General features: G+C 44.5%; 1 protein-coding gene across 1 annotated transcript; it reads left to right on the top strand.

Annotated features, from left to right (window-relative positions):
- Positions 1 to 24,402: 24,402 nt before the first annotated feature.
- LOC100277170 (uncharacterized) lies at positions 24,403 to 25,066 on the top strand. The gene has a single exon (NM_001150816.2). The coding sequence runs from the start codon at positions 24,509 to 24,511 to the stop codon at positions 24,803 to 24,805; it is 297 nt and encodes a 98-aa protein (NP_001144288.2). The 5' UTR covers positions 24,403 to 24,508; the 3' UTR covers positions 24,806 to 25,066.
- Positions 25,067 to 25,511: the final 445 nt, after the last annotated feature.

Genomic DNA, 25,511 nt, shown 5'->3' with positions numbered 1-25,511 from the left:
TTAGAAGCTTGTGAAGGTTCTTCATCCCCACATGTGCTAAACGGCGATGCCACAGCCAGCCCATGCAAGTCTTAGCAATTAAGCATGCATCTAGACCGGCCTCCTCTTTTGCAAAATCAACTAAATAAAGTTTGCCATCTAGTACACCCTTAAAAGCTAGTGAACCATCACACCTTCTAAAGACAGACACATCTACATTTGTGAATAAACAATTATATCCCATTTTACAAAGTTGACTAACAGATAACAGATTATATCCAAGCGACTCAACTAAAAACACATTAGAAATAGAGTGCTCGGATGAAATAGCAATCTTCCCTAACCCTTTTACCTTGCCTTGGTTCCCATCACCGAATATGATTGAATCTTGGGAATCCTTGTTCTTGACGTAGGAGGTGAACATCTTCTTCTCCCCCGTCATGTGGTTTGTGCATCCGCTGTCGATAATCCAGCTTGAACCCCCGGATGCATAAACCTGCAAGGCAAATTTAGGCTTGGGTCTTAGGTACCCAACTCTTGTTGGGTCCTACAAGGTTAGTCACAATGGTCTTAGGGACCCAAATGCAAGTTTTATCTCCCTTGCATCTTGCCCCTAATTTCCTAGCAATTACCTTCTTATCCTTTCTACAAATGGCAAATGAAGCATTGCAAGTATGAAAAATTGTAGAGGGTTCATTCATTACTTTCCTAGGAGCATGAACAATATTTCATCTAGGCATATGATGAACTACATTTTTCTTAGCCAAATTTCTATCACGCCTAATAGAAGAACTAGAAGCAATCATGGCATGAGAATCAAAAGCATCATAACTTCTAAAGGCATTCCTAGAATGTCTCCTATCATGATACATGAAAGCATGGTTCTTTTGCATACTACTAGCCATAGGGGCCTTCCCTTTCTCCTTGGCGGAGATGGAAGCCTTATGGCTTGTTAAGTTCTTGACTTCCCTCTTGAAGCCAAGACCATCCTTAATTGAGGGGTGTCTACCAATCGTGTAGGCATCCCTTGCAAATTTTAGCTTGTCAAATTCACTCTTGCTAGTCTTAAGTTGGGCATTAAGACTAGCCACTTCATCATTTAATTTAGAAATGCAAACTAGGTGTTCACTACAAGCATCAACATTAAAATCTTTGCACCTATTGCAAATCATAACATGTTCTACACAAGAGTTAGATTTACTTGCTACTTCTAGTTTATCATTTAAATTATCATTAACACCTTTTAAAGTAGAAATGGTTTCATGACAAGTAGATAGTTCACAAGAAAGCATTTCATTCCTTTTAACTTCTAGAGCAAGTGAATTTTGTGCACTAACAAATTTATCATGCTCTTCATATAAAAGGTCCTCTTGTTTCTCTAAAAGTCTATCCTTTTCATTCAAGGCATCAATCAATTCATTAATCTTATCTATTTTAGTTCTATCCAATCCCTTGAATAAACATGAATAATCTATTTCATCATCATCACTAGACTCATCCTCACTTGAAGAAGTATAAGTAGAATTTTGAGTACATACTTTCTTCTCCCTCGCCATGAGGCATGTGTGACACTCGTTGGGGAAGAGGGCCGATTTGTTGAAGGCGGTGGCGGCGAGTCCTTCGTTGTCGGAGTCGGACGACGAACAATCCGAGTCCCACTCCTTGCCAAGGTGTGCCTCGTCCTTAGCCTTCTTGTATGCTTTCTTCTTCTCCCTCTTGTTCCCTTGTTACTGGTCACTATCATTATCGGGACAGTTAGCGATAAAATGACCAATCTTACCACATTTGAAGCATGAGCGCTTCCCCTTGGTCTTGGTCTTGTTAGGATGCCCCTTGCGACCCTTTAGCGCCGTCTTGAAGCGCTTGATGATGAGGGCCATCTCTTCATCATTGAGCCCGGCTGCCTCAACTTGCGCCACCTTGCAAGGTAGCGCCTCCTTGCTCCTTGTTGCCTTGAGAGCAATGGGTTGAGGCTCATGGATTGGACCGTTCAACGCGTCGTCCACGTATCTCGCCTCCTTGATCATCATTCTCCCGCTCACAAACTTTCCAAGTACTTCTTCGGGTGACATCTTGGTGTACCTAGGATTTTCACGAATATTGTTCACCAGATGTGGATCAAGGACAGTAAAAGACCTTAGCATTAGGCGAACGACGTCATGGTCTGTCCATCGCGTGCTTCCGTAGCTCCTTATCTTGTTGATGAGGGTCTTGAGCCGGTTGTATGTTTGGGTTGGCTCCTCTCCCCTTATCATTGCAAATCTCCCAAGCTTGCCCTCCACCAACTCCATCTTGGTGAGCATGGTGACGTCGTTCCCCTCATGTGAGATCCTGAGGGTGTCCCAGATCTGCTTGGCATTGTCCAAGCCGCTCACCTTATTGTACTCTTGAGAGCACCTAGAGGGGGGGGTGAATAGGTGATCCTGTAAAAACTTCAAACTTAAGCCACAAAAACTTGTTAAGTGTTAGCACGATTATTGCCAAGTGGCTAAGGTGAAGTCTCAACAATCTCAACAAAACACAGTACCACAAGAGAATCAAACACAGAGTGACACAGTGGTTTTATCCCGTGGTTCGGCCAAGACCAACGCTTGCCTACTCCACGTTGTGGCGTCCCAACGGACGAGGGTTGCAATCAACCCCTCTCAAGCGGTCCAAAGACCCACTTGAATACCACGGTGTTTTGTTTTCCTTTCACTATCCCGTTTGCAAGGAATCTCCACAAATTGGAGTCTCTTGCCCTTACAAGTATATGATCACAAATGAAACACAGAGTAAGGGAGGGAAGCAACACACACAAATCCACAGCAAAAGCGCACACACACGGCCAAGAATCGAGCTCACAAGACTATCTCAGAGTTCTCACTTAGAACAGAGCTCGAATCACTTAGAAACACAAACGAATGCGCAGAGACTTAGTGTGGATGATCAAGAGTGCTCAAAGGTTGCTTGTGTATCTCCTCCATGCGCCCAGGGGCTCCTTTTATAGCCCCAAGGCAGCTAGGAGCCGTTGAGAGCAAATCCGGAAGGCCATCCTTGCCTTCTGTCGTCGGGGGCACCGGACAGTCCGGTGCACACCGGACACTGTCCGGTGCCCGATTTGTTTCCTTAAACGGCGAAGACGACCGTTGCAGACCGTTGGCAGATCTGGCGCTGTTGGCGCACCGGACATGTCCGGTGCACACCGGACAGTCCGGTGCCGTCTTCCGACCGTTGGCTCGGCCACGTGTCCCGCGCGGATTGCGCGGCCGACCGTTGGCCCTGGCCGACCGTTGGCTCACCGGACAGTCCGGTGCACACCGGACAGTCCGGTGAATTTTAGCCGTACGCCGCCGGCCAATTTCCCGAGAGCGGCCAGTTCGAGTCGCGCCAGCCTGGCGCACCGGACACTGTCCGGTGCACACCGGACAGTCCGGTGCTCCAGACCGAGCTGGGTCTTGGCAGCACACAGCCAAGTCCCTTCTCCTTTTCTCTATTCTTCTTCTTTCTGTTTCTAACACTTAGACAAATATATTAGTACTTAAAACCAATGTACTAAGGCTTAGAAACATACCTTTACTTCATGATTTTCACCTTGTTCATCCATGTACATAAATTCACATTTAGGCCCTTGTGTTTGCACTCAATCACCAAAATACTTAGAAATGGCCCAAGGGCACATTTCCCTTTCAATCTCCCCCTTTTTGGTGATTTATGCCAACACAACATAAAGCAAGTGGAACAAGTGCAAAATCACTTCAAATAAAAACTCAAATTGGTTTTGATTCAATTTTGGCATATATGGATCATCCTTTGCCACCACTTGGTTTGTTTTTGCAAATCAAACTCAAATCTCTATCTATAAGTCAAACACACATATTGAAGCATAAAGAGAGTCATTTCAAAAGAATTTGACCACGGATTTCAAAAACTCCCCCTTTTTCCCATAATCAACACTTCTCCCCACAAGAAGCCAACTTTTGAAAATAGAGACAATAAGAGACAATAAAAGCTTTTGACAAAACAAAAACTCTATTCTACTATTTTCAAAATCTCTCAAGTGGTAGCTGATCCATTTATCGCTTTGGCCTTTATTTTCTCCCCCTTTGGCATCAAGCACCAAAACGGGATCAATCTTGGCCTTTTAACCTCATTGCCTCACCAAAGTCTTCAATTAAGAGCAAATGGCAATAAGATTTCATGAGATGAACTTGGAATTAGTTACCCTCTCATCGGAGTGCAGTGGAAGTCTTTCATGGTCCAAGTCCACCTTTTCCCTTTCAATCCTCCTTCGAGACTAAATTATCAAACTCAAGCACATGGTTAGTCTCAAAGGGTCAAGTTGTAACACATCTCCCCCTACACATGTGCATCACTTTGCAACGGACTTGTGAGGTCCAGGGAGTGTTTGTACAACTTGAGCACCATAATAAGCAACATAATGCAAAAAGGAACATGATCAAAAGCATAACTACATGTATGCTACAATTCAATCCAGGTTCCGCGAATCTAAGACATTTAGCTCACTACGCAACCTGCAAAAGGTCTTCTCATCTAGAGGCTTAGTGAAGATATCGGCTAGCTGGTTCTCGGTGCTAACATGAAACACTTCGATATCTCCCTTTTGCTGGTGGTCTCTCAAAAAGTGATGCCGGATGTCTATGTGCTTTGTGCGGCTGTGTTCAATAGGATTTTCCGCCATGCGGATAGCACTCTCATTATCACATAGGAGTGGGACTTTGCTTAGATTGTAGCCAAAGTCCCTGAGGGTTTGCCTCATCCAAAGTAGTTGCGCGCAACACTGTCCTGCGGCAACATACTCGGCCTCAGCGGTGGATAGGGCAACGGAAGTTTGTTTCTTAGAGTTCCATGACACCAGGGACCTTCCTAAGAATTGGCACGTCCCCGATGTACTCTTCCTATCGACCTTACATCCAGCATAGTCGGAGTCTGAGTATCCAACTAAGTCAAGGGTAGACCCCTTTGGATACCAGAGCCCGAAGCAAGGCGTAGCAACCAAATATCTAAGAATTCGCTTCACCGCCACTAAGTGACACTCCTTAGGATCGGATTGAAATCTAGCACACATGCATACGCTAAGCATAATATCCGGTCTACTAGCACATAAGTAAAGCAAAGAACCTATCATTGACCGGTATGCTTTTTGATCAACGGACTTACCTCCTTTGTTGAGATCGGTGTGTCCGTCGGTCCCCATCGGAGTCTTTGCGGGCTTGGCGTCCTTCATCCCAAACCGCTTTAGCAGATCTTGCGTGTACTTCGTTTGGGAGATGAAGGTGCCGTCCTTGAGTTGCTTCACTTGGAACCCAAGGAAGTAGTTCAACTCGCCCATCATCGACATCTCGAATTTCTGCGTCATCACCCTGCTAAACTCTTCACAAGACTTTTGGTTAGTAGAACCAAATATTATGTCATCGACATAAATTTGGCACACAAACAAATCACCATTACAAGTCTTAGTAAAAAGAGTTGGATCGGCTTTCCCAACCTTGAAAGCATTAGCAATTAAGAAATCTCTAAGGCATTCATACCATGCTCTTGGGGCTTGCTTAAGTCCATAGAGCGCCTTAGAGAGCTTACACACATGGTCGGGGTACCGTTCATCCTCGAAGCCAGGGGGTTGCTCCACGTACACCTCCTCCTTGATTGGCCCGTTGAGGAAGGCGCTCTTCACATCCATTTGAAACAACCTGAAAGAATGGTGAGCGGCATATGCTAGCAAGATACGAATTGATTCTAGCCTAGCCACAGGAGCAAAAGTCTCCTCGAAATCCAAACCTGCGACTTGGGCATAACCTTTTGCCACAAGTCGAGCCTTGTTCCTCGTCACCACCCCGTGCTCGTCCTGTTTGTTGCGGAACACCCACTTGGTTCCCACAACATTTTGCTTCGGACGAGGCACCAGTGTCCAAACTTCATTGCGCTTGAAGTTGTTTAACTCCTCTTGCATGGCCAACACCCAGTCCGGATCTAGCAAGGCCTCTTCTACCCTGAAAGGCTCAATAGAAGAGACAAAGGAGTAATGCTCACAAAAATTAACTAATCGAGATCGAGTAGTTACTCCCTTGCTAATGTCACCCAGAATTTGGTCGACGGGATGATCCCTTTGAATCATCGCTCGAACTTGAGTTGGAGGTGCCGGTTGCACTTCTTCCTCCATTACGTTATCATCTTGTGCTCCCCCTTGATCACACGCCTCCTTATGATGAACCTGTTCATCGTCTTGAGTCGGGGGATGCACCATAATTGAGGAAGAGGGTTGATCTTGCTCATCTTGTTCCTGTGGCCGCACTTCTCCAATCGCCATGGTTCGTATAGCGGCCGTCGGAACATCTTCTTCATCTACATCATCACAATCAACAACTTGCTCTCTTGGAGAGCCATTAGTCTCATCAAATACAACGTCGCTAGAGGCTTCAACCAAACCCGATGATTTGTTGAAGACTCTATACGCCTTTGTATTTGAGTCATAACCTAACAAAAACCCTTCTACAGCTTTGGGAGCAAACTTAGAATTTCTACCCTTCTTCACTAGAATGTAGCATTTACTCCCAAATACACGAAAGTACGATACATTGGGTTTGTTACCGGTTAGTAGCTCATACGACGTCTTCTTGAGGAGGCGATGAAGGTAGACCCTGTTGATGGCGTGGCACGCTGTGTTCACGGCTTCCGTCCAAAAGCACTCGGGGGTCTTGAACTCTCCTAGCATCGTCCTCGCCATGTCGATGAGCGTCCTGTTCTTCCTCTCTACCACACCATTTTGCTGTGGTGTGTAGGGAGCGGAGAACTCGTGCTTGATCCCTTCCTCTTCAAGGAACTCCTCCACTTGAAGGTTCTTGAACTCGGACCCGTTGTCGCTTCTTATCTTTTTCACTTTGAGCTCAAACTCATTTTGAGCTCTCCTGAGGAAGCGTTTGAGGGTCCCTTGGGTTTCAGACTTATCCTGCAAAAAGAACACCCAAGTGAAGCGGGAAAAATCATCAACAATAACTAAGCCATACTTACTTCCCCCTATGCTTAGATAGGCGACGGGTCCGAAGAGGTCCATATGCAGTAGCTCCAGGGGTCTTGACGTGGTCATCACATTCTTGCTGTGATGCGCTCCTCCCACCTGTTTACCTGCCTGACAAGCTGCACAAGGTCTATCTTTTTCGAAATGTACATTTGTTAGACCTATCACATGTTCTCCCTTTAGAAGCTTGTGGAGGTTCTTCATCCCCACATGTGCTAAGCGGCGATGCCATAGCCAGCCCATGCAAGTCTTAGCCATTAAGCATGCATCTAGACCGGCCTCTTCTTTTGCAAAATCAACTAAATAAAGTTTGCCGTCTAGTACACCCTTAAAAGCTAGTGAACCATCACATCTTCTAAAGACAGACACATCTACATTTGTAAATAAACAATTATATCCCATTTGACATAATTGACTGACAGATAGCAAATTATATCCAAGACTCTCCACTAAGAATACATTTGATATAGAATGCTCATTTGAAATTGCAATTTTACCTAGCCCTTTTACCTTGCCTTGATTCCCATCACCGAATATAATTGAATCTTGGGAATCCTTATTTTTGACGTAGGAGGTGAACATCTTCTTCTCCCCCGTCATATGGTTTGTGCATCCGCTGTCAATAATCCAGCTTGAACCCCCGGATGCATAAACCTGCAAGGCAAATTTAGGCTTGGGTCTTAGGTACCCAACTCATGTTGGGTCCTGCAAGGTTAGCACAAATGTCCTTAGGGACCCAAATGCAAGTCCTGTCTCCCTTGCATTTTGCCCCTAACTTCCTAGCAACTATTTTCCTATCCTTTCTACAAATAGCAAAGGAAGTGTTTAAAGCATAATAAATTATAGAAGGTTCATTCACTACTTTCCTAGGAGCATGAATAACATTCTTTCTAGGCACATGAGCAATATTTCTCCTAGGCATATCCCTATCATGCTTATAAGAAGAACTAGAGGCAAACATGGCATGAGAATCATAAACATGTGAATCAAAATCATTATAAGCATTTCTAGCATTTCTCCTATCATAATACATAAAAGCATGGTTCTTTTTAGCATTACTAGCCATAGGGGCCTTCCCTTTCTCCTTGACGAAGATGGGAGCCTTATGGCTTGTTAAGTTCTTGGCCTCTCTCTTGAAGCCAAGACCATCCTTAATTGAGGGGTGTCTACCAACCGTATAGGCATCCCTTGCAAATTTTATTTTATCAACTTCATTCTTGCTAGTCTTAAGTTGGGCATTAAGACTAGCCACTTCCTTATTTAATTTGGAAATTAAAACTAGATGTTCACTACAGGCATCAACATCGAAATCCTTACACCTAGTGCAAATCTTAACATGTTCTACACAAGAATTAGATTTATTTGCTACTTCTAACTTAGCATTTAAATCATTGTTAAAACCTTGTAAAGTAGAAATGGTTTCATGACAAGTAGATAGTTCATAAGAAAGCATTTCATTTCTTTTTACTTCTAAAGCATATGATTTTTGTGCCTCTACAAATTTATCATGTTCATCATACAATAAATCCTCCTGCTTTTCTAAAAGCCTATCCTTTTCATTCAATGCATCAATCAATTCATTGATTTTATCTATCTTAGATCTATCTAAGCCCTTGAACAAGCATGAATAATCTATGTCATCATCACTAGACTCACTATCACTAGAAGAAGCATAAGTGGAGTCTTGAGTACTCACCTTCTTCTCCCTTGCCATAAGACATGTGAGACGCTCGTTGGGGAAGAGAGCCGATTTGTTGAAGGCAGTGGCGGCGAGTCCTTCGTTGTCGGAGTCGGAGGAGGAGCAATCCGAGTCCCACTCCTTTCCTAGATGCGCCTCGCCCTTTGCCTTCTTGTATTGCTTCTTCTTTTCTCTTTTGTTCCCCTTTTCCTGGTCACTTTCATTATCGGGACAGTTAGCGATAAAATGACCAAGCTTACCGCATTTGAAGCATGAGCGCTTCCCCTTGGTCTTGGTCTTGCTTGGCTGCCCCTTGCGACCATTTAGCGCCGTCTTGAATCTCTTGATGATGAGAGCCATCTCTTCATCGTTGAGTCCGGCCGCCTCAATTTGTGCCACCTTGCTAGGTAGCGCCTCCTTGCTTCGTGTTGCCTTGAGAGCGAGAGGTTGCGGCTCGTTGATCGGACCATTCAAGGCGTCGTCCACATATCTCGCCTCCTTGATCATCATTCGCCCACTAACAAATTTCCCAAGAACTTCTTCGGGCGACATCTTGGTGTACCTGGGATTTTCACGTATATTGTTCACCAAGTGAGGATCAAGAACGGTAAATGACCTTAGCATTAGGCGGACGACGTCGTGGTCCGTCCATCGCGTGCTCCCGTAGCTTCTTATCTTGTTGATAAGGGTCTTGAGCCGATTGTATGTTTGCGTTGGCTCCTCGCCCCTTATCATTGCGAACCGTCCAAGCTCGCCCTCCACCAACTCCATCTTGGTGAGTAAGGTGACGTCGTTCCCCTCATGAGAAATTTTGAGGGTGTCCCAGATTTGCTTGGCGTTATCCAAGCCGCTCACCTTATGGTATTCATTCCTGCACAAGGAAGCTAGAAGAACAGTAGTAGCTTGTGCATTCTTATGAATTTGTTCATTAATGAACATGGGACTATCCGAACTATCAAAATGCATTCCACTCTCTACAATCTCCCATATACTAGGATGGAGAGAGAATAGGTGACTACGCATTTTGTGGCTCCAAAATCCGTAGTCCTCTCCATCAAAGTGTGGGGGCTTGCCGAGTGGAATGGAGAGCAAATGAGAATGTGAACTTTGCGGAATACGAGAGTAATCAAAAGAAAAGTTCGAATTAACCGGTTTTCTTCTCTCGTAGTCGTTGTGGTCCTCGTCCTTTTGGGAAGAAGTAGACTCGTCGCTGTCGTAGTAGACGATCTCCTTGATGCGCCTGGTCTTCTTCTTCTTCCCTTCCTTCCGTCTTTGGCCCGAGCCGGAGTCGGTAGGCTTATCGTCCTTCGGCTCGTTGACGAAGGATTCCTTCTCTTTGTCGTTGATCACTATACCCTTCCCCTTAGGATCCATCTCTTCGGGCGGTTAGTCCCTTTGTGAAGAGAACGGCTCTGATACCAATTGAGAGCACCTAGAGGGGGGGGGGTGAATAGGTGATCCTGTAAAAACTTCAAACTTAAGCCACAAAAACTTGTTAAGTGTTAGCACGATTATTGCCAAGTGGCTAAGGTGAAGTCTCAACAATCTCAACAAAACACAGTACCACAAGAGAATCAAACACAGAGTGACACAGTGGTTTTATCCCGTGGTTCGGCCAAGACCAACGCTTGCCTACTCCACGTTGTGGCGTCCCAACGGACGAGGGTTGCAATCAACCCCTCTCAAGCGGTCCAAAGACCCACTTGAATACCACGGTGTTTTGTTTTCCTTTCACTATCCCGTTTGCAAGGAATCTCCACAAATTGGAGTCTCTTGCCCTTACAAGTATATGATCACAAATGAAACACAGAGTAAGGGAGGGAAGCAACACACACAAATCCACAGCAAAAGCGCACACACACGGCCAAGAATCGAGCTCACAAGACTATCTCAGAGTTCTCACTTAGAACAGAGCTCGAATCACTTAGAAACACAAACGAATGCGCAGAGACTTAGTGTGGATGATCAAGAGTGCTCAAAGGTTGCTTGTGTATCTCCTCCATGCGCCCAGGGGCTCCTTTTATAGCCCCAAGGCAGCTAGGAGCCGTTGAGAGCAAATCCGGAAGGCCATCCTTGCCTTCTGTCGTCGGGGGCACCGGACAGTCCGGTGCACACCGGACACTGTCCGGTGCCCGATTTGTTTCCTTAAACGGCGAAGACGACCGTTGCAGACCGTTGGCAGATCTGGCGCTGTTGGCGCACCGGACATGTCCGGTGCACACCGGACAGTCCGGTGCCGTCTTCCGACCGTTGGCTCGGCCACGTGTCCCGCGCGGATTGCGCGGCCGACCGTTGGCCCTGGCCGACCGTTGGCTCACCGGACAGTCCGGTGCACACCGGACAGTCCGGTGAATTTTAGCCGTACGCCGCCGGCCAATTTCCCGAGAGCGGCCAGTTCGAGTCGCGCCAGCCTGGCGCACCGGACACTGTCCGGTGCACACCGGACAGTCCGGTGCTCCAGACCGAGCTGGGTCTTGGCAGCACACAGCCAAGTCCCTTCTCCTTTTCTCTATTCTTCTTCTTTCTGTTTCTAACACTTAGACAAATATATTAGTACTTAAAACCAATGTACTAAGGCTTAGAAACATACCTTTACTTCATGATTTTCACCTTGTTCATCCATGTACATAAATTCACATTTAGGCCCTTGTGTTTGCACTCAATCACCAAAATACTTAGAAATGGCCCAAGGGCACATTTCCCTTTCAACTCTTCCCTGCACAAAGATGCTAAAAGGACAGTAGTAGCTTGTGCATTTTTATGGATTTGTTCATTTATAAACATGGGACTATCAGTACTATCAAATTTCATTCCACTCTAAACAATCTCCCATATGCTTGGATGGAGAGAGAACAAGTGACTATGCATTTTGTGACTCCAAAATTCGTAGTCCTCCCCATCAAAGTGTGGAGGTTTGCCAAGAGGGATGGAAAGCAAATGTGCATTTGAACTATGCGGAATACGAGAATAATCGAAAGAGAAGTTTGAGTTAACCGTCTTCTTTTTCTCGTAGTCCTTGTCGTCGTCCTTTTGGGAAGAAGAGGACTCATCGCTGTCGTCGTAGTAGACGATTTCCTTGATGCGCCTTGTCTTCTTCTTCTTCCCATCTTTACGTTTGTGGCCCGAGCCCGAGTCGGTAGGCTTGTCATCCTTCGGCTCGTTGACGAAGGACTCCTTCTCCTTATCATTGATCACAATTCCCTTCCCCTTAGGATCCATCTCTTCGGGCGATTAGTCCCTTCGTGAAGAGAACGGCTCCGATACCAATTGAGAGCACCTAGAGGGGGGTGAATAGGTGATCCTGTAAAACTTAAAACTTAATGCCAAAACTTGATTAGGAGTTAGCGCAATAATGCCAAGTGGCTAGAGAGGAGTCTTAGCAAAACATAATAACCACAAGAAGATCAACATAGGTAGACATAGTGGTTTATCCCGTGGTTCGGCCAAGTACAAAACTTGCCTACTTCCACGTTGTGGCGTCCCAACGGACGAGGGTTGCAATCAACCCCTCTCAAGCGGTCCAAAGACCCACTTGAATACCACGGTGTTTTGCTTAGCTTTACTATATCCCACTCGCGAGGAATCTCCATAACTTGGAGCCTCTCGCCCTTACACTTTGATGTTCACAAAGAAGCATAGAGTAAGGAAGGGATGAGCAACTCACATGAGACACAAAACCACAGCAAATACGCACACACAAGACCCAGACTTGAGCTCAAAAGAGTATCACGAGTTTCTCACTAGAATGGAGCTCAAATCACTAAGAATGTCGAACAAGTGCGCAAGAATGAAGTGTGAGTGATCAACAATGCTCAAGGATGCTTGGTGTACTCCTCCATGCGCCTAGGGGTCCCTTTTATAGCCCCAAGGCAGCTAGGAGCCGTTGAGAGCATTCCAGGAAGGCAATTCTTGCCTTCTGTCGCCTGGCGCACCGGACAGTCCGGTGCAGCACCGGACACTGTCCGGTGCGGATTTCTTTCCCGGTTTGGCGAAGCCGACCGTTGCAGATTGAGAGCCGTTGGCGTACCGGACAGTCCGGTGCTCCCTTCTAGCCGTTGGCTCGGCCAGGTGTCCCGCGCGGATCACGCGGCCGACCGTTGGCCCGGCCGACCGTTGGCTCACCGGACAGTCTGGTGCACCACCGGACAGTCCGGTGAATTATAGCCGTACGCCGGTAATTACTTCTCGAGAGCGACGACTTCGCCTGTGAACGGCTCACCGGACAGTCCGGTGCACCACCGGACAGTCCGGTGATTTATAGCCGTACATCGCCGTCGAAGTCCCGAGAACAGCAAGTTCGCCAGAGTCAGCCTGGCGCACCGGACAGTCCGGTGCACCCAGACTGGGCAGACTTTGGCTGAACAAAGTCATCTCTTCTCCAACTTGTTTTCTCCTGTTTCCAGCACTTAGACACAATACATTAGTCCATAAAACAATGTACAAAGTCTAGAAACATACCTTTACTTTTGATTTGCACTTTGTCCATCACTTGGGATACTTTAACACTTAAGCACTTGTGTTGGCACTCAATCACCAAAATACTTAGAAATGGCCCAAGGGCACATTTCCCTTTCAATAGTCTAGGCATAAAATTTGAATGTGCAGATTGTGAATGATCATAATTTATTTGAACAGAGAATAATTCTATTAATATTTTGCAATTTGAATCACTCAATTTGGAGTTCATATGCAAAATATATGAAATAAACAAGTTTTGAAGTTTAAAATACAAAATTAGGCCTAAGTCTGTGATTACATAAAAGTCTAGGGTTCAATCTGCAAGATTACAGGGGCCTGCGTGCGAAACTGAGGGACGACAGGTTCTATTACCCTAGAACTGGGGGGTTCTTTTTACAAAACAGAAAACGAAGGGGTATCAGGCCTTCCCAACCGTCAAATCTCAGATAGACGGCCAGAATTAGAACTGGCGGGGTGAGCACGCGAGCGCGCGGGCGCAGATGCCTGGCATGCGGGGTCCACGGGCCAGCGACTCGGGCAGGCGGACGGCTGGATGCCAGGGCGCTAGCGCCTGACGGGCGGGGCCACGGCAAGACCGGGCCCGCTCGTTAGTGGCGCGGGGCAAGCGCCGGCGTGGCTGCGAGGGCGCAATCACGTGTGGGGTCCACTAAGCGGCAACACTGAGTGGGGGGAAATGGGTTGGACGCTGCGCTGAAACGTGGGACCCAGGGTCCACCGGTCAGCGGCCACGTGAGGGGAAAGAAGAGGGGGAAAGAAGTGAGGCTGATGGGCAGGTACTCCTTGTCAGGATCGTCGTCTTCCTTTGTCGTGCGCGCGACACGAGCGCCATGGCCAGAGCCGGCGACTCCACGTGGGCGAAGAAGGCACGTAGCAGTTGCAGTTGCCCCGGGGGGTCTCGGTACGACGACGCGGTACTGATACCGACGATCACCGGCGGCTAATTGACAGAACAGAGAAAACGGGGGAGAGAGAAGGAGAAGTACGACAGGGAAATTCACCTCGGGTGAGGCGAAATCGACGTTGAGGCTTTGCCTGGCGGTGGCGGAGCACGGTCGGGGATGGCGGACAAGCTCCGCCGGGGGCGGATTCGGGCGCAAGAGGCCTGACGACGGGGGAGCTCCAGTGAGCTTGAAGAACGGGCGTGCGCAGCTCGGGTGAGTGTGCAGGGGCGAAATGAATGAGGCCGAGGGGAAGTGGGTGCGTGCGGGACTTGAGGAGGGGGTCGAGACGGCGGTTTGACGCTGGGAGGCGATGTGGGCGCGGCGGTCTCGGCGTGCGTGCGCGCGGTCTGCGCGGCAAGCGGTTGAAGGAGGGGAGAGAGGCTGGCAAGCGGGGCCCGCGGAACAGCATCATAGGCGCGTGGGCGCGCAACGGGCTAGGGCGCCGACGAGGCAGCCCCACTGGGTAGAGAGGAAAGGGCGGGCGAGCTAGCTGGGCGCGGCGCTGACAGGGCGGGCCCACATGGCGGTGAGAGCAGGGAAGGGGAGAGGCGAGCGCGCGCTAGCTGGCTAACTGCCTAACTAGGCATAAAGGCCGGAACAGGGGGGAGCTGGACTTCTTTGGTTTTCTTATTTATTTCCGAATTTCTAATTCCTTTTCCTTTTATTTTCTCTAGTGAACTCAATTCAAATTCAAATCTAATTCAAATTCAAACCATTTCAAACATGTGCATCAATCAAAAAGGGTAATTTAGGCTCAGCATGATGCAACAATTCATGACTCACATTGTTTTGATAAAATAAGTAATTAATCCCTAACCTAATTAACCTAACTCTAAACAAAAGGAAGAGAAGAGGTAACACCTGAATTTGGTAGGCATTTAGAGAAGAAATTTTATACCCCCAAATTCAGGGTGTTACAACATGCTATCAAAACAAACAGTTCAAATCGTTGGATAAATCTATCTCCCATACTCATGGACAATATTATTTGGATCATCCCTCATACGTGAAGCCATAGCTTGGCATATGCCTCGTCACATATTAGATCGTTGCCTCATCTTCAAATATCGCAGAGACCCCTATCAGCGTCAATAACATATATGTCGACAAACGACCTGACAAAGGCTTTCACAATCCCCACCTTGAAACTGGCAGGAAGTTCTAGGTGGGGGCCCCACTAAACGTGTCATAGGTCGTCGACATTGAAGTAGCTCCATGTCACCCTCCCATGCTCCTGCAATTGATCCACTGTGTTGCATGGTGTGCGAGCACGATGGATGCCACCAGCCTACTTAGTGTTGACGAGTTGGTCGATTTTCGTAAGGACTAGTTCTCACACTGCGTCCATCTCCACTAGGTCCTCCCACCACATATTTTCACCTATTGTCTCCTCCTTTGGCATTTCCATGTGGGCTTCAGGGGGCAACAATGATGTACATCCATATCTCACCCTAATGTTATCACCTTTCGTTGAGATCGAGCGAGATATACGACATCCAGCGCTTCAGTCTTAAGCGGAAATAAAAGTAGTACCCCTCCAAGGACTGATTTAGTGACCAAGAAATTAGAGGGAATTCATGGGAATCAGCCCTAACCGAGTTTTAACTACTCTACGCCTGAAGTTGTCTCAAATAGTCAATATGGTCGTTGGACAGTTTTTCCTCAATATGGCTGTTGAACCGATCAACTAGCGCCCTCTAATGGTAATAGGAATACCAGATCCTCTAGTCCCACTTGTCAGTCGATGTGTCCTAACAGTCCTCCGATAAAACCACTGTGATGGGTGACCATCTTTGAGAATGAGCGAGCCTGCACCTTTTCAGTTCAGGCCTGATGCACTGTAGCTGTAACAAATCAGACAACTGAGATGATAAGATGTATGTGCATGGGGGAATGGTACTGCTGTACGCGTTCCTATGGGGGGAAGGCAAGGAGCTGCGGGCTGCAATGGAGGAAAAGAGGAAGCTGGAGCAAGATTGTAATATCTAAAACTCCTGTTTTGGGATATATAAAAGTTTCTATAAAATGTTTGAGTTAAGAGAGAAAACATGGAAAAAATCTCCCTGGTTTAATCAGTGAAGCTATTCATTATAGACTACATGCATAGGAACCTTCTCTTAATAGGAATTATATATTATAAAGTATCTCTCTTACAAAAAAAGTGAATAACTCTTGGGATGAACCTTTAATTAAAATAGACATTTAAACAATACCTTCTTAAAATGAATATTTTATGTATTACATATTTGATGCATTTTATCTAACTAAAGGTATGAAACAATTAGTGTAAATAATTAAATTATGCATCATGTTGGTATTTTGTGTTACTGCATTTGTTTAGCAAAATCATAAGAGGAATTTTAAATTCGATCTAAATTTGGAAAAGAAAAAGAAAACTGGAATCTAGAAATAGGAAAGAGATACGAAAAAATAGAAAAGAAAAAAAACAAAAACCGCTATCGGGCCAACTTCTTCAACGAGACCTAGCTCTCGCTCTCCCTCTTTTCCGTGCGTGTGTGGGTCACCTGGCCAAGACGATCCAATCCCTGCTCCACACCTTCGGCTGGACACACTTTCGGCCGGTTGATAATGGCATGTGGGCCCAGTAGGACAGTCTCACACCCCGCCTCGCGCTCTTCAGCGAAGCCGCGTCCACCGCTCACGTCCCACTATCAAGGGGACCCCACAGTCCAGAACCTTCCCCCTTCCTCGTCGTAACAGAACGCCAGCGAACCCACGACCGTTGCAACCGAATGGCGCGCACCTCGAGATTCTAGTCTCCCTTGGGTTGTATAAGAACGTGGTCGTCGCCCCTCGCCATCAACCGAGGTGCCCCGTGCTGGAAGCACCCATCACCGCTGACCGAAGCAGAGAGAAAGAGAGGGCTGGGGGAAGGTTGTCGCCGTCGTCGAACACGGGACGTGCCACAACCCAATCCTCGAAGTGCGGTGGCACACTTAGTCTAAGGGAGGCCTCGGTAAGCGTGGAGATCAACTAGGTGCGGGGAATCCCTCGCCATCGTCGCGTGGCGCCCTGAATACACTCCTCATCATGAACGAGAGAGTCTGTGCTATCGACCATGGTAAGAACCCATCCATGATGTTCACATTTTTCTCCGGTTCGACTAGCAGCTGCCTGCATCGTTATTCAATCACCAGGGCAGGTGATGCATTGCTCGCTGGCGACGGGCAACCGCTGAAGCTTGGTAGCACCGCCCAGGATCGGCTTGGGGTTGGGGATGAGCATGGGACCGTTGGCCACATCATGGATGGTACCGATCAAATCCAGGCGTGGGCGTTCCGGGGTCCGTTGATCTAGGATCCGATGGCCATAATAGCATAGCGCTTCGATGTTCAATCTTACTGAAAGTACAGTCATCCCTTTTGTTGTTTTGGTGATTTGGATAACAACACATTTAAAGGTCTAACAAGTTTGCTAAGTGTTTGTCACACCCGGATTTAGGGGGGCCAAACTCGGGCGCGACTCACATGTGTGCTAGGATCAAGTCTCACACAAATGATGACTCTTGGTATAAAAACGAATGTCACATCATTAATATATAACACATTTCTGTACAAAATAGTTAAATAATTACATCATATGAAGACAACGATCCAGCAACCATAGTTGACTGGGAGACGACGGCCTAGATCACTCACGAACTCATCATAGCATCCTTCACGCGCCTCATCCTATGGTACCTGCCCTTGACCTGGGGGGATGTGAGTAGAGCAAGGGTGAGCTTACATACGTTCTTCGCTTAGCAAGTTGTGGGGAATAATGTGCATGAACTCACCAAAGGTGGGAGCTCATGTGAAGTATAAGGCTTACCAAAGAGTATGGTTAAAGCTGAGCATTGCTTTTAAAGTTGGTCAAAATTTTATTAGCAGTTACTAAGTATAAGTAGATACCAACCCAATTAAATAAGAGAACACAATTGATAATAACACCCGCGATGCAAATGCATATGACAGATTAAGTTTAGTTCCATAAATTAATCATGCGAGAGTCCTGAGTCGCTCTTGACCGTGAGCACGACTGATATACCAGTTTTACACTTTGCAGAGGTTGCGCCCTTTACCCACAAGTCGTATATCTCGTCTAGCTAGGGTTTGCAAGGCCCTTAGACATTTCCGAAGTGAATGGCTAGGGATCCACTACGAGGCCTTTACAAAGGTCCACTAGCTTCAGAAAACCCGTTACGGTTTCTGAGAAGGGCAATATAGGAATTCCTTGTCTGAAAAGCCATCGCAGCATGATCGACCCGAGAACCTCCTTATACGCAGCTCCTCTACCGCCCTTGCCTCTTTCGAGTAAGGTAGTCCTCCACTAGCTTTCCTAATTAGTCAACCAAGGGCGTCTCATTCCACCCTTGTGGTGGCACATATATCTCAAGTTAAGCTCCATGTTCCAATTAACACAATGATCTTGTCATGAACAATGATTAAAACAACAACATAACTGGAACATGATCATAATATAACATTAATTTTCCAAAACCAGGTATAGCAATAGCAAAACTACCAAATAGTTCTTTTGTCTGCAAGGTGTGGGATAAATAATGCTAGGGAAGCCTATTAGGTCTCATCAAATTAACCTGAGCATGTTATAGTGAATTAACAGGAACATTATTGGGTAAAGAGAAAAGTGATCAAGGGCACAACTTGCCTTAGACTTGAGATCCTAGGTACCAAGTTGGTCTTCAGATTCTCGTGAACTCATCGCTATTCGTAGCAATACATACAAATAGACAAGAAGTACATAAAAATAACAGTATACCAAATATAAGAACAAACTGCATAATGATGATTTACGCATCATAACTAGATCCTAGGTTCGAGAACCACTAAATTCGGAGTTACGGTTAAAGAGTTATGGTTTTCTGAAGATTTAAGTGTTGGATATAAAAGAAACTAAGTGCATAATTTTTACCTAGGTTTCATAACAAAATAAGGTTACCAGATGATAAACAATATTAATATGAATTATTAGAACTGGAATGGATCAAAAAGGAGTTAAAATAAAGAAGTTATGAATTTATGAAGTTTTAGGGTTTAGTTTATATAAAAATCATTTTCTAATTTTAATTTATTAAATCGGTGATCTGGATTGGACTGTGGACACCATTTATGAATTCCCTAGGGTCTATTCTGCAAAATCTAGGGCCTCACTGTAATGGTTTTAACACTATCCTAGACTACGGGTTGTTTAGCTAATTCCCCAGGGTCTCTTTTAGAAAATGAACAAGGCGAAGTATCAGATGGTTCTGTTAAGAACCCTTTGCTACTAAGTGTAGTCCAAAGGCTTCTTAACTAGAAGTAGAATCACAAACACAAGAGACACAAAGATATAGGAGGAACTGATATTCTCATTCATGTATTCAGCTCACTGGTTACAACAAATGGTGGTGTCCTCCTCTATATATAGTGCAGAGTTAGGGTTTCGGCTAGATGGGCCACATGGGCCTTCGGGGCCCAAACTGGTTTCTTAACACTCCCCCTTGGCCCTCTTGCCACGAGATGCACATGTCCCAAAACTCCACAAAAACCCAATGGGAAAAATTTGGAGAAAGAGTACATGGCTCACGCTTGCTGTGTTGCATGATTTGTCTCATTAAAAACCTTACGTGAGAAACTTCTATTGAAAACTCACTTAAGGGAAAAGAGTGCAAATTACCTTTTTCTTCGTTTAATCTAATTAGTTATTTGAACTTCATGCTCAATATTCAATTTAGGAGTATGCAAATTTCTCCCCCTGATAACCACACTTTTAAGTCCTTTATAATTGCTTCAAGTCCATCCTTTCAATGATGGATGCAATGCTTAAATGGAGATCTACAAGATCCTCTTGTGCCTTATTATGCAAGACCCTAGCATGGTTCATCATATGCCTTCTTGATCATACCTTAATGGGATTTTCATACATAGCACATATCCCATCATTACTTATGCAACACAAGCTTCTTTGTTTCATAAGTTGGTAGTGGGGATTCTTAATCCACAATGCTTATATCATGGAGTGTTTCTTATTCAAAGTATACATCTTCACAAAATCTTTATGCTAGACTTTGGTTCCCATATGAGTTTGTTATTGTTGACACAAAGGTTTACTTTCTGACTCTAATTCAATTCTGATTTGCCACAAAGGGAATTCATATTCACATTTAGATTCATGTCTTGATCTTCAATTCAAAATTTCTCTACCCTTTGGATGTATTGGAGGACATTCATGATCCATACACAAGGTATTTATTTATACTTAGTGCCATTACCGATCCAACACAATGACACATAGTGTCTACCTTTTGTGTTATCTTCATGGTGTATCGGCATGGTATTTCCTCCCCCTCATCCTTAGGTTCTTATAGGTCTAGGTTCTTCACAAATGACCGACCAATTAATAGCATTTTCATAATACACATTTTTATATTGAAACCCTTTCAGTATGATAAGGTATATGTTTCAAATATTCACTCAAGCATGCCTCAAGCTATATGCCTAAGCTATGGTTTGCCCATACTTCGAGTATGGTTGCTTCTTTTCATCGTTCTTTCAATACTTGTGGTAACTTTTCGAAGTTACACTATGCTTAATTCTATTTGCCTTTCCTAGGTTATGGGCAAAGACACTTCTATGTGCCTATAAATATATATAAAGCCCAAATCTAGATATTTTCTTTATTTAACCATCCCTTTATTCAACTTCAAGTTGATTTCTGCCAATGAGATAAACATACTTACAAGAGGAGATAATGCCCATGATTAGGAAAAAACAGATCTTCAAGAACTTGAGCTGCTAGTGGTCATTGTATCTTTGCTACAGTGATTGCCATCTTTTCAAGATAGTCTGCATTATATGATAGATACATAATGACTATTGCTCTTGTTCAAGTATTACCATTCCTTTTCGGAATTCACGGGAGTGCTTTATGCACTTTATCTTGCTTTACTCTAATATTTCTCAATACGGTAGCAAGCTCCTTTATTAATAGCTGATGAGCTCAAATTTGTTTCAGCTTTCTCTTCTTTTTCATTTACCGGTATATTCATATCCTGAAGGCACCTCGCTAGCAGGCTGCTCTCCAGTTACCAGCTCTCAACTGGTTCCCCATTATTTCGTTGGGGTGTTTCGTGACTAGGCTGTGATAAGCTCTCTTATCCATTTTTCTCGAGGCGTCCCCGGGTACTTGGAATTAGAGTAACTAGATTTCCTATCCTTTTCTTTGAGGCCTCGGAATAGGATGAGGAATACCATTCATGGTACTTAAGTCCTCTCTAGTGCACTAAACAATAGTGCGACTTGATCACGCTCTACAAATCACAAAACAAAATGGCAGTTCAATACTTTATTCCAATGTCTTCTTGACATTCCAATTTACTTCTTGGTATTGTATGGGAATATTCTATGTGAATTCCCGGCTTCTTGATTTTCTAGTTTTCTTATTGGTGCGAGTCTTGCACGGGGATCTTTTTGGCTTTTCAGGTGATTTCCCGGCATTCTTATTTCAAGTATTCTTTTCCTCCCCCTAATGCCGTGGAATAGATACTTGGGAATTATTGTGGTAAGTACATATACCATAGATTTGAAGTTGGGGAGTTGTACTTATGATCATTTGCATTAGTCATATGCATTATGACTATATGCCCCTTTTCTTTTCTTTTGAAATTATGGACTTCATGTCCTTTTCTTGAAAAAAGGGTAATTCTTCTAGTACGACCATATTTTCCAAGTGTATCCTTATTTCTTTTGGCATCTTTCTTCACATTGCTAGACTTCATAGTGATGATTACCCATTATATCCATAATTCTTATGAGCAATGTTATCAACTTCATTGGTATGTGGTTTTCTAAGGGGCACACTCTATTTTGACCACTTTGATGAAGCATATGGCACATATAATTGCTTAAGATCCCTAACAAGGGCTTTACACCACCATGGATATCTCCTAGATGCATTCTAGGTAAGGGGTATTCTTTGTACTTTTCATAAGAGAACATCGTATTATTAGTTTCCCTAATGGCTCAGAGTACACACATGAATCTTCTTGATTCAGGGGATGCTAATTTGTTATGGTCATGCAAGTTGATTGTTTCTCATTATTTGCGAATATAATTGAGATTTCTATGATGCAAGGGACCATGATTATCTGAGCTTCTAGGCTCTTTGACAATTCAAGTGTGCATAGCGAGGTTCAAAGGGAAAATTTCATAAATATTTTTTTTCAACCAACCTTTATTATTTTGGAAAAACATCCATATTCCCTAATAATTCATATGGGAATGTGCTACTATGTTAATTGTTTCGTCATGAAACGAATTCTTATGGATCTCTTTTAAACTTGAGAGGGTACTACATGTACGATGTTTCGTATGATCATGCTTCTTCAAGTGCTGATATAATGTAACATTTTTTCATTCTATGCATATAATGTAAAATAAATACTTCGAGGAATGACATTATAGAGGGCAACCTTCGTGGCCCGCTTGGATGCACTCTTCTTAAAAATTCTTTTTTGTGTCGATATCTCTTTCGACATTTTATATCAGTCGTATACTTTCATAGAATTTAAGAGATGATTCATACGCTTCTATGTTACTTTCGTGCTTCATAATAGTCGAGTAAATGCAAGATTCCATACAAAGTGGAAACAAACATCGAATGTATTTCAAATAAATACTAAGTAAAAATTCATATATAATGATGAGAAAAATGTGACCTTCTCTTCAAGAGTTGGAAATTATTTGCCAAAGCGGGTCTACTCTTCGTGGCTTTCTAATTCATACAATATTTACAATCACAATTCTAAAATGATGCAAGAGATGTTGATCATTTATAAGAGATCATTCAAAATAAATATTGACATTAATTTCAATATTATTGTTTGGGGTATTTTCTTCTCCAATCCACTTCATGTGGTTTTTTATACGATTAGGGGCAAGGGGGTATTTCTTCATGACAGAGCATTCTTAGTGTCAATGACTTACTACTTGCATGTTTGACCATAAACTTACTTTGGTATGAACCAAGTTAGTGTGCTTTCATTTGGCGATTCATAAGACTGAATTTGGATATGCATGAGGTAAGCGGTTGTGCATATTAGAAACAACAAGATGACCTTCTATGGTTCATATGGATGGTTACTGTTGTTTATATGCTAGTATTAGACTTCTTGTTAAATATTTTCAACTAGATCAAGAGAATTACTGATCATATGTCTACTTCATGAGACTTGTGCATATTAATTGATCGACGTAGAAGTCGGCGATTTTAAATCAGCAACAATTACATGCCACACCTCGATCGACTTCTTGTCGGCGACTACCAGTCAGCAACGATGGCGCATTCATATGTCATGTGGAGAAAATACTTAAAATTGCTCGTATTTTCGTAGTTTGAAATATGTACAAAACACTTGCCATCCTATATAAGTCGTATATGGTATGCTTCTCATGAAATTCAATAGCTATGAAAAATTAATAGCACTAGCAATTTCATAATGTATTGCATAAAAGTAATAATACCATAAAATTACCTTCAATTCCATAATTCGTTTATGCCATCATCAACGCTTACATGTGTATATTTGCAATTTTCATATTTTTCGAAAACACTTCTTGTTATTTCAGATATTTTGGATGTAACTATCCATATATTCTAAAAATGCTCCATGTACTTTCGAATTGAGTTCATCATGTAGGACTTTCCACAGTATGTAATGTGCTTTCCGGTAATATACACATCATACAATATATGCTATTCCATAATATGCTTTAGGATTTACTTCTTGTAAATTTCTAAATATTCTAGGTTTTTTAGTATTGCTATATAAATAAATATACATAGATAAAATGAGGAAAATTACTTCATGTAACTTTCTATTGCACTCTAGGGATAAACATAACAATTGAACAAAAGTAATGAAAATTCATAATTCAAATGCTTAACAGCAAAGATATAACCTACTAAATAAATAGTGTAATATAAAAGTACATAAATAGAGAATAATTCTGGTCCCGATTATTGCATGAAAATAGTTTTCATCATTTCCAGCATTTTCATGATTATTCTTGAGCTTTCCTATAGTTCAAGAGATACTACTAATCATTTCCTTTTTTTAGCGGACTTTATAATTTTCTGATAAAAGTTAAAAAAAACCGTTAGGCCTTCCAGTCCCATTTCATCCAATTAGTCATGCGCGCGCTCTTTGCTGCCCGCTCCTTTTTCTTTTCTTTTCCTCTCTTTGTTGTTTTTTTTGCAGGGCCTAGCCCATATAGCCCTAAATGCGCACGCAAGGGGAAGTGAGGAACCTTGTTAGGGTTTCCTGTTGCTGGCTGCTCTTGCTGGCCGCCGTCAAATCTTTCTCTACCCATTTTTCCTCCTCTTCTTTCTTCTCTGGCTCGATGGAACGACGGAAGGATGCAATCCGCGCGCCTACACGCTCGCCTGTGGGTTGGCGGCGGCAGCTGTGGGGCCCACGCCCGTGGCTGCGGCATCGCGGCCTGCACACTCGTCTTTGAGGCAGCATCGGGGCCTGAGCCCGCGCCTTCTTGCGGCAGCAGCTGCCTGCGTGCTCGCCTGCGTCGGCGGCGACGGTGGCCTGCGCACCCGCGCGCTCGGCGACAGTCTGTGCTTGTTTTGCGGCGGGCGGGGCCACGTCTGTGCGTCAGCGCGCCTTCAAAACAGAGGCGGCGCGATGCCCTCGTAGCGGGGTAGCGGGGCTAAGACGGCTGTATGCCGGCGTGCCGGAGCGGCGTCAGCAGAGTTGTGCTTGCGTGCCGGAGTGCTCTTACTTCTTGCCTGAAGCAGTTACGGCGAAGCCCGCGCCTGCTTGCGGCGGCGTGGCCAGCGCACTCGCCTGCATGGCGGTGCGGCGGCCGCTGTGCCCGCGTGCAGCCGCACACCAGCTTCACACGAGCAGCGGTGGCTGCCTTGCGTGTTGAAACAAATAAATGTAAAAAAAATCATGTCTGTTACACACCTTTAGCATGATCAGATGAGCATGTGGCCATATTCCTGCATGCGCCGTGTGATTTGGATTCGTACCTTCTTGAAAGTTACAAGGGCACTCGTGCTGATAACGTGTTAAAAACCCTTTACTACTAAGTGTAGTTCAAAGGCTTCTTAACTAGAAGTAGAATCACAAACACAAGAGACACAAAGATATAGGAGGAACTGATATTCTCATTCATGTATTCAGCTCACTGGTTACAACAAATGGTGGTGTCCTCCTCTATATATAGTGCAGAGTTAGGGTTTCGGCTAGATTGGCCACGTGGGGCCTTCGGAGCCCAAACTGGTTTCTTAACAGGTTCAAGTCGTCCGATCAGAAACACACAGCCTAGATTAGAACCGAACCGTTATGTGATATTAGCCCTCGGATCATAAATGGACGGCCCAGGCTGTTCGATCTCTCGACAAA

The sequence above is a fragment of the Zea mays genome, chromosome 6, assembly GCF_902167145.1.
Source record: "Zea mays cultivar B73 chromosome 6, Zm-B73-REFERENCE-NAM-5.0, whole genome shotgun sequence".
NCBI classification, from domain to species: Eukaryota; Viridiplantae; Streptophyta; class Magnoliopsida; order Poales; family Poaceae; genus Zea; species Zea mays.
Note: the sequence above shows the minus strand (reverse complement) of the source record. Positions and strands in the feature narration are given on the sequence as shown.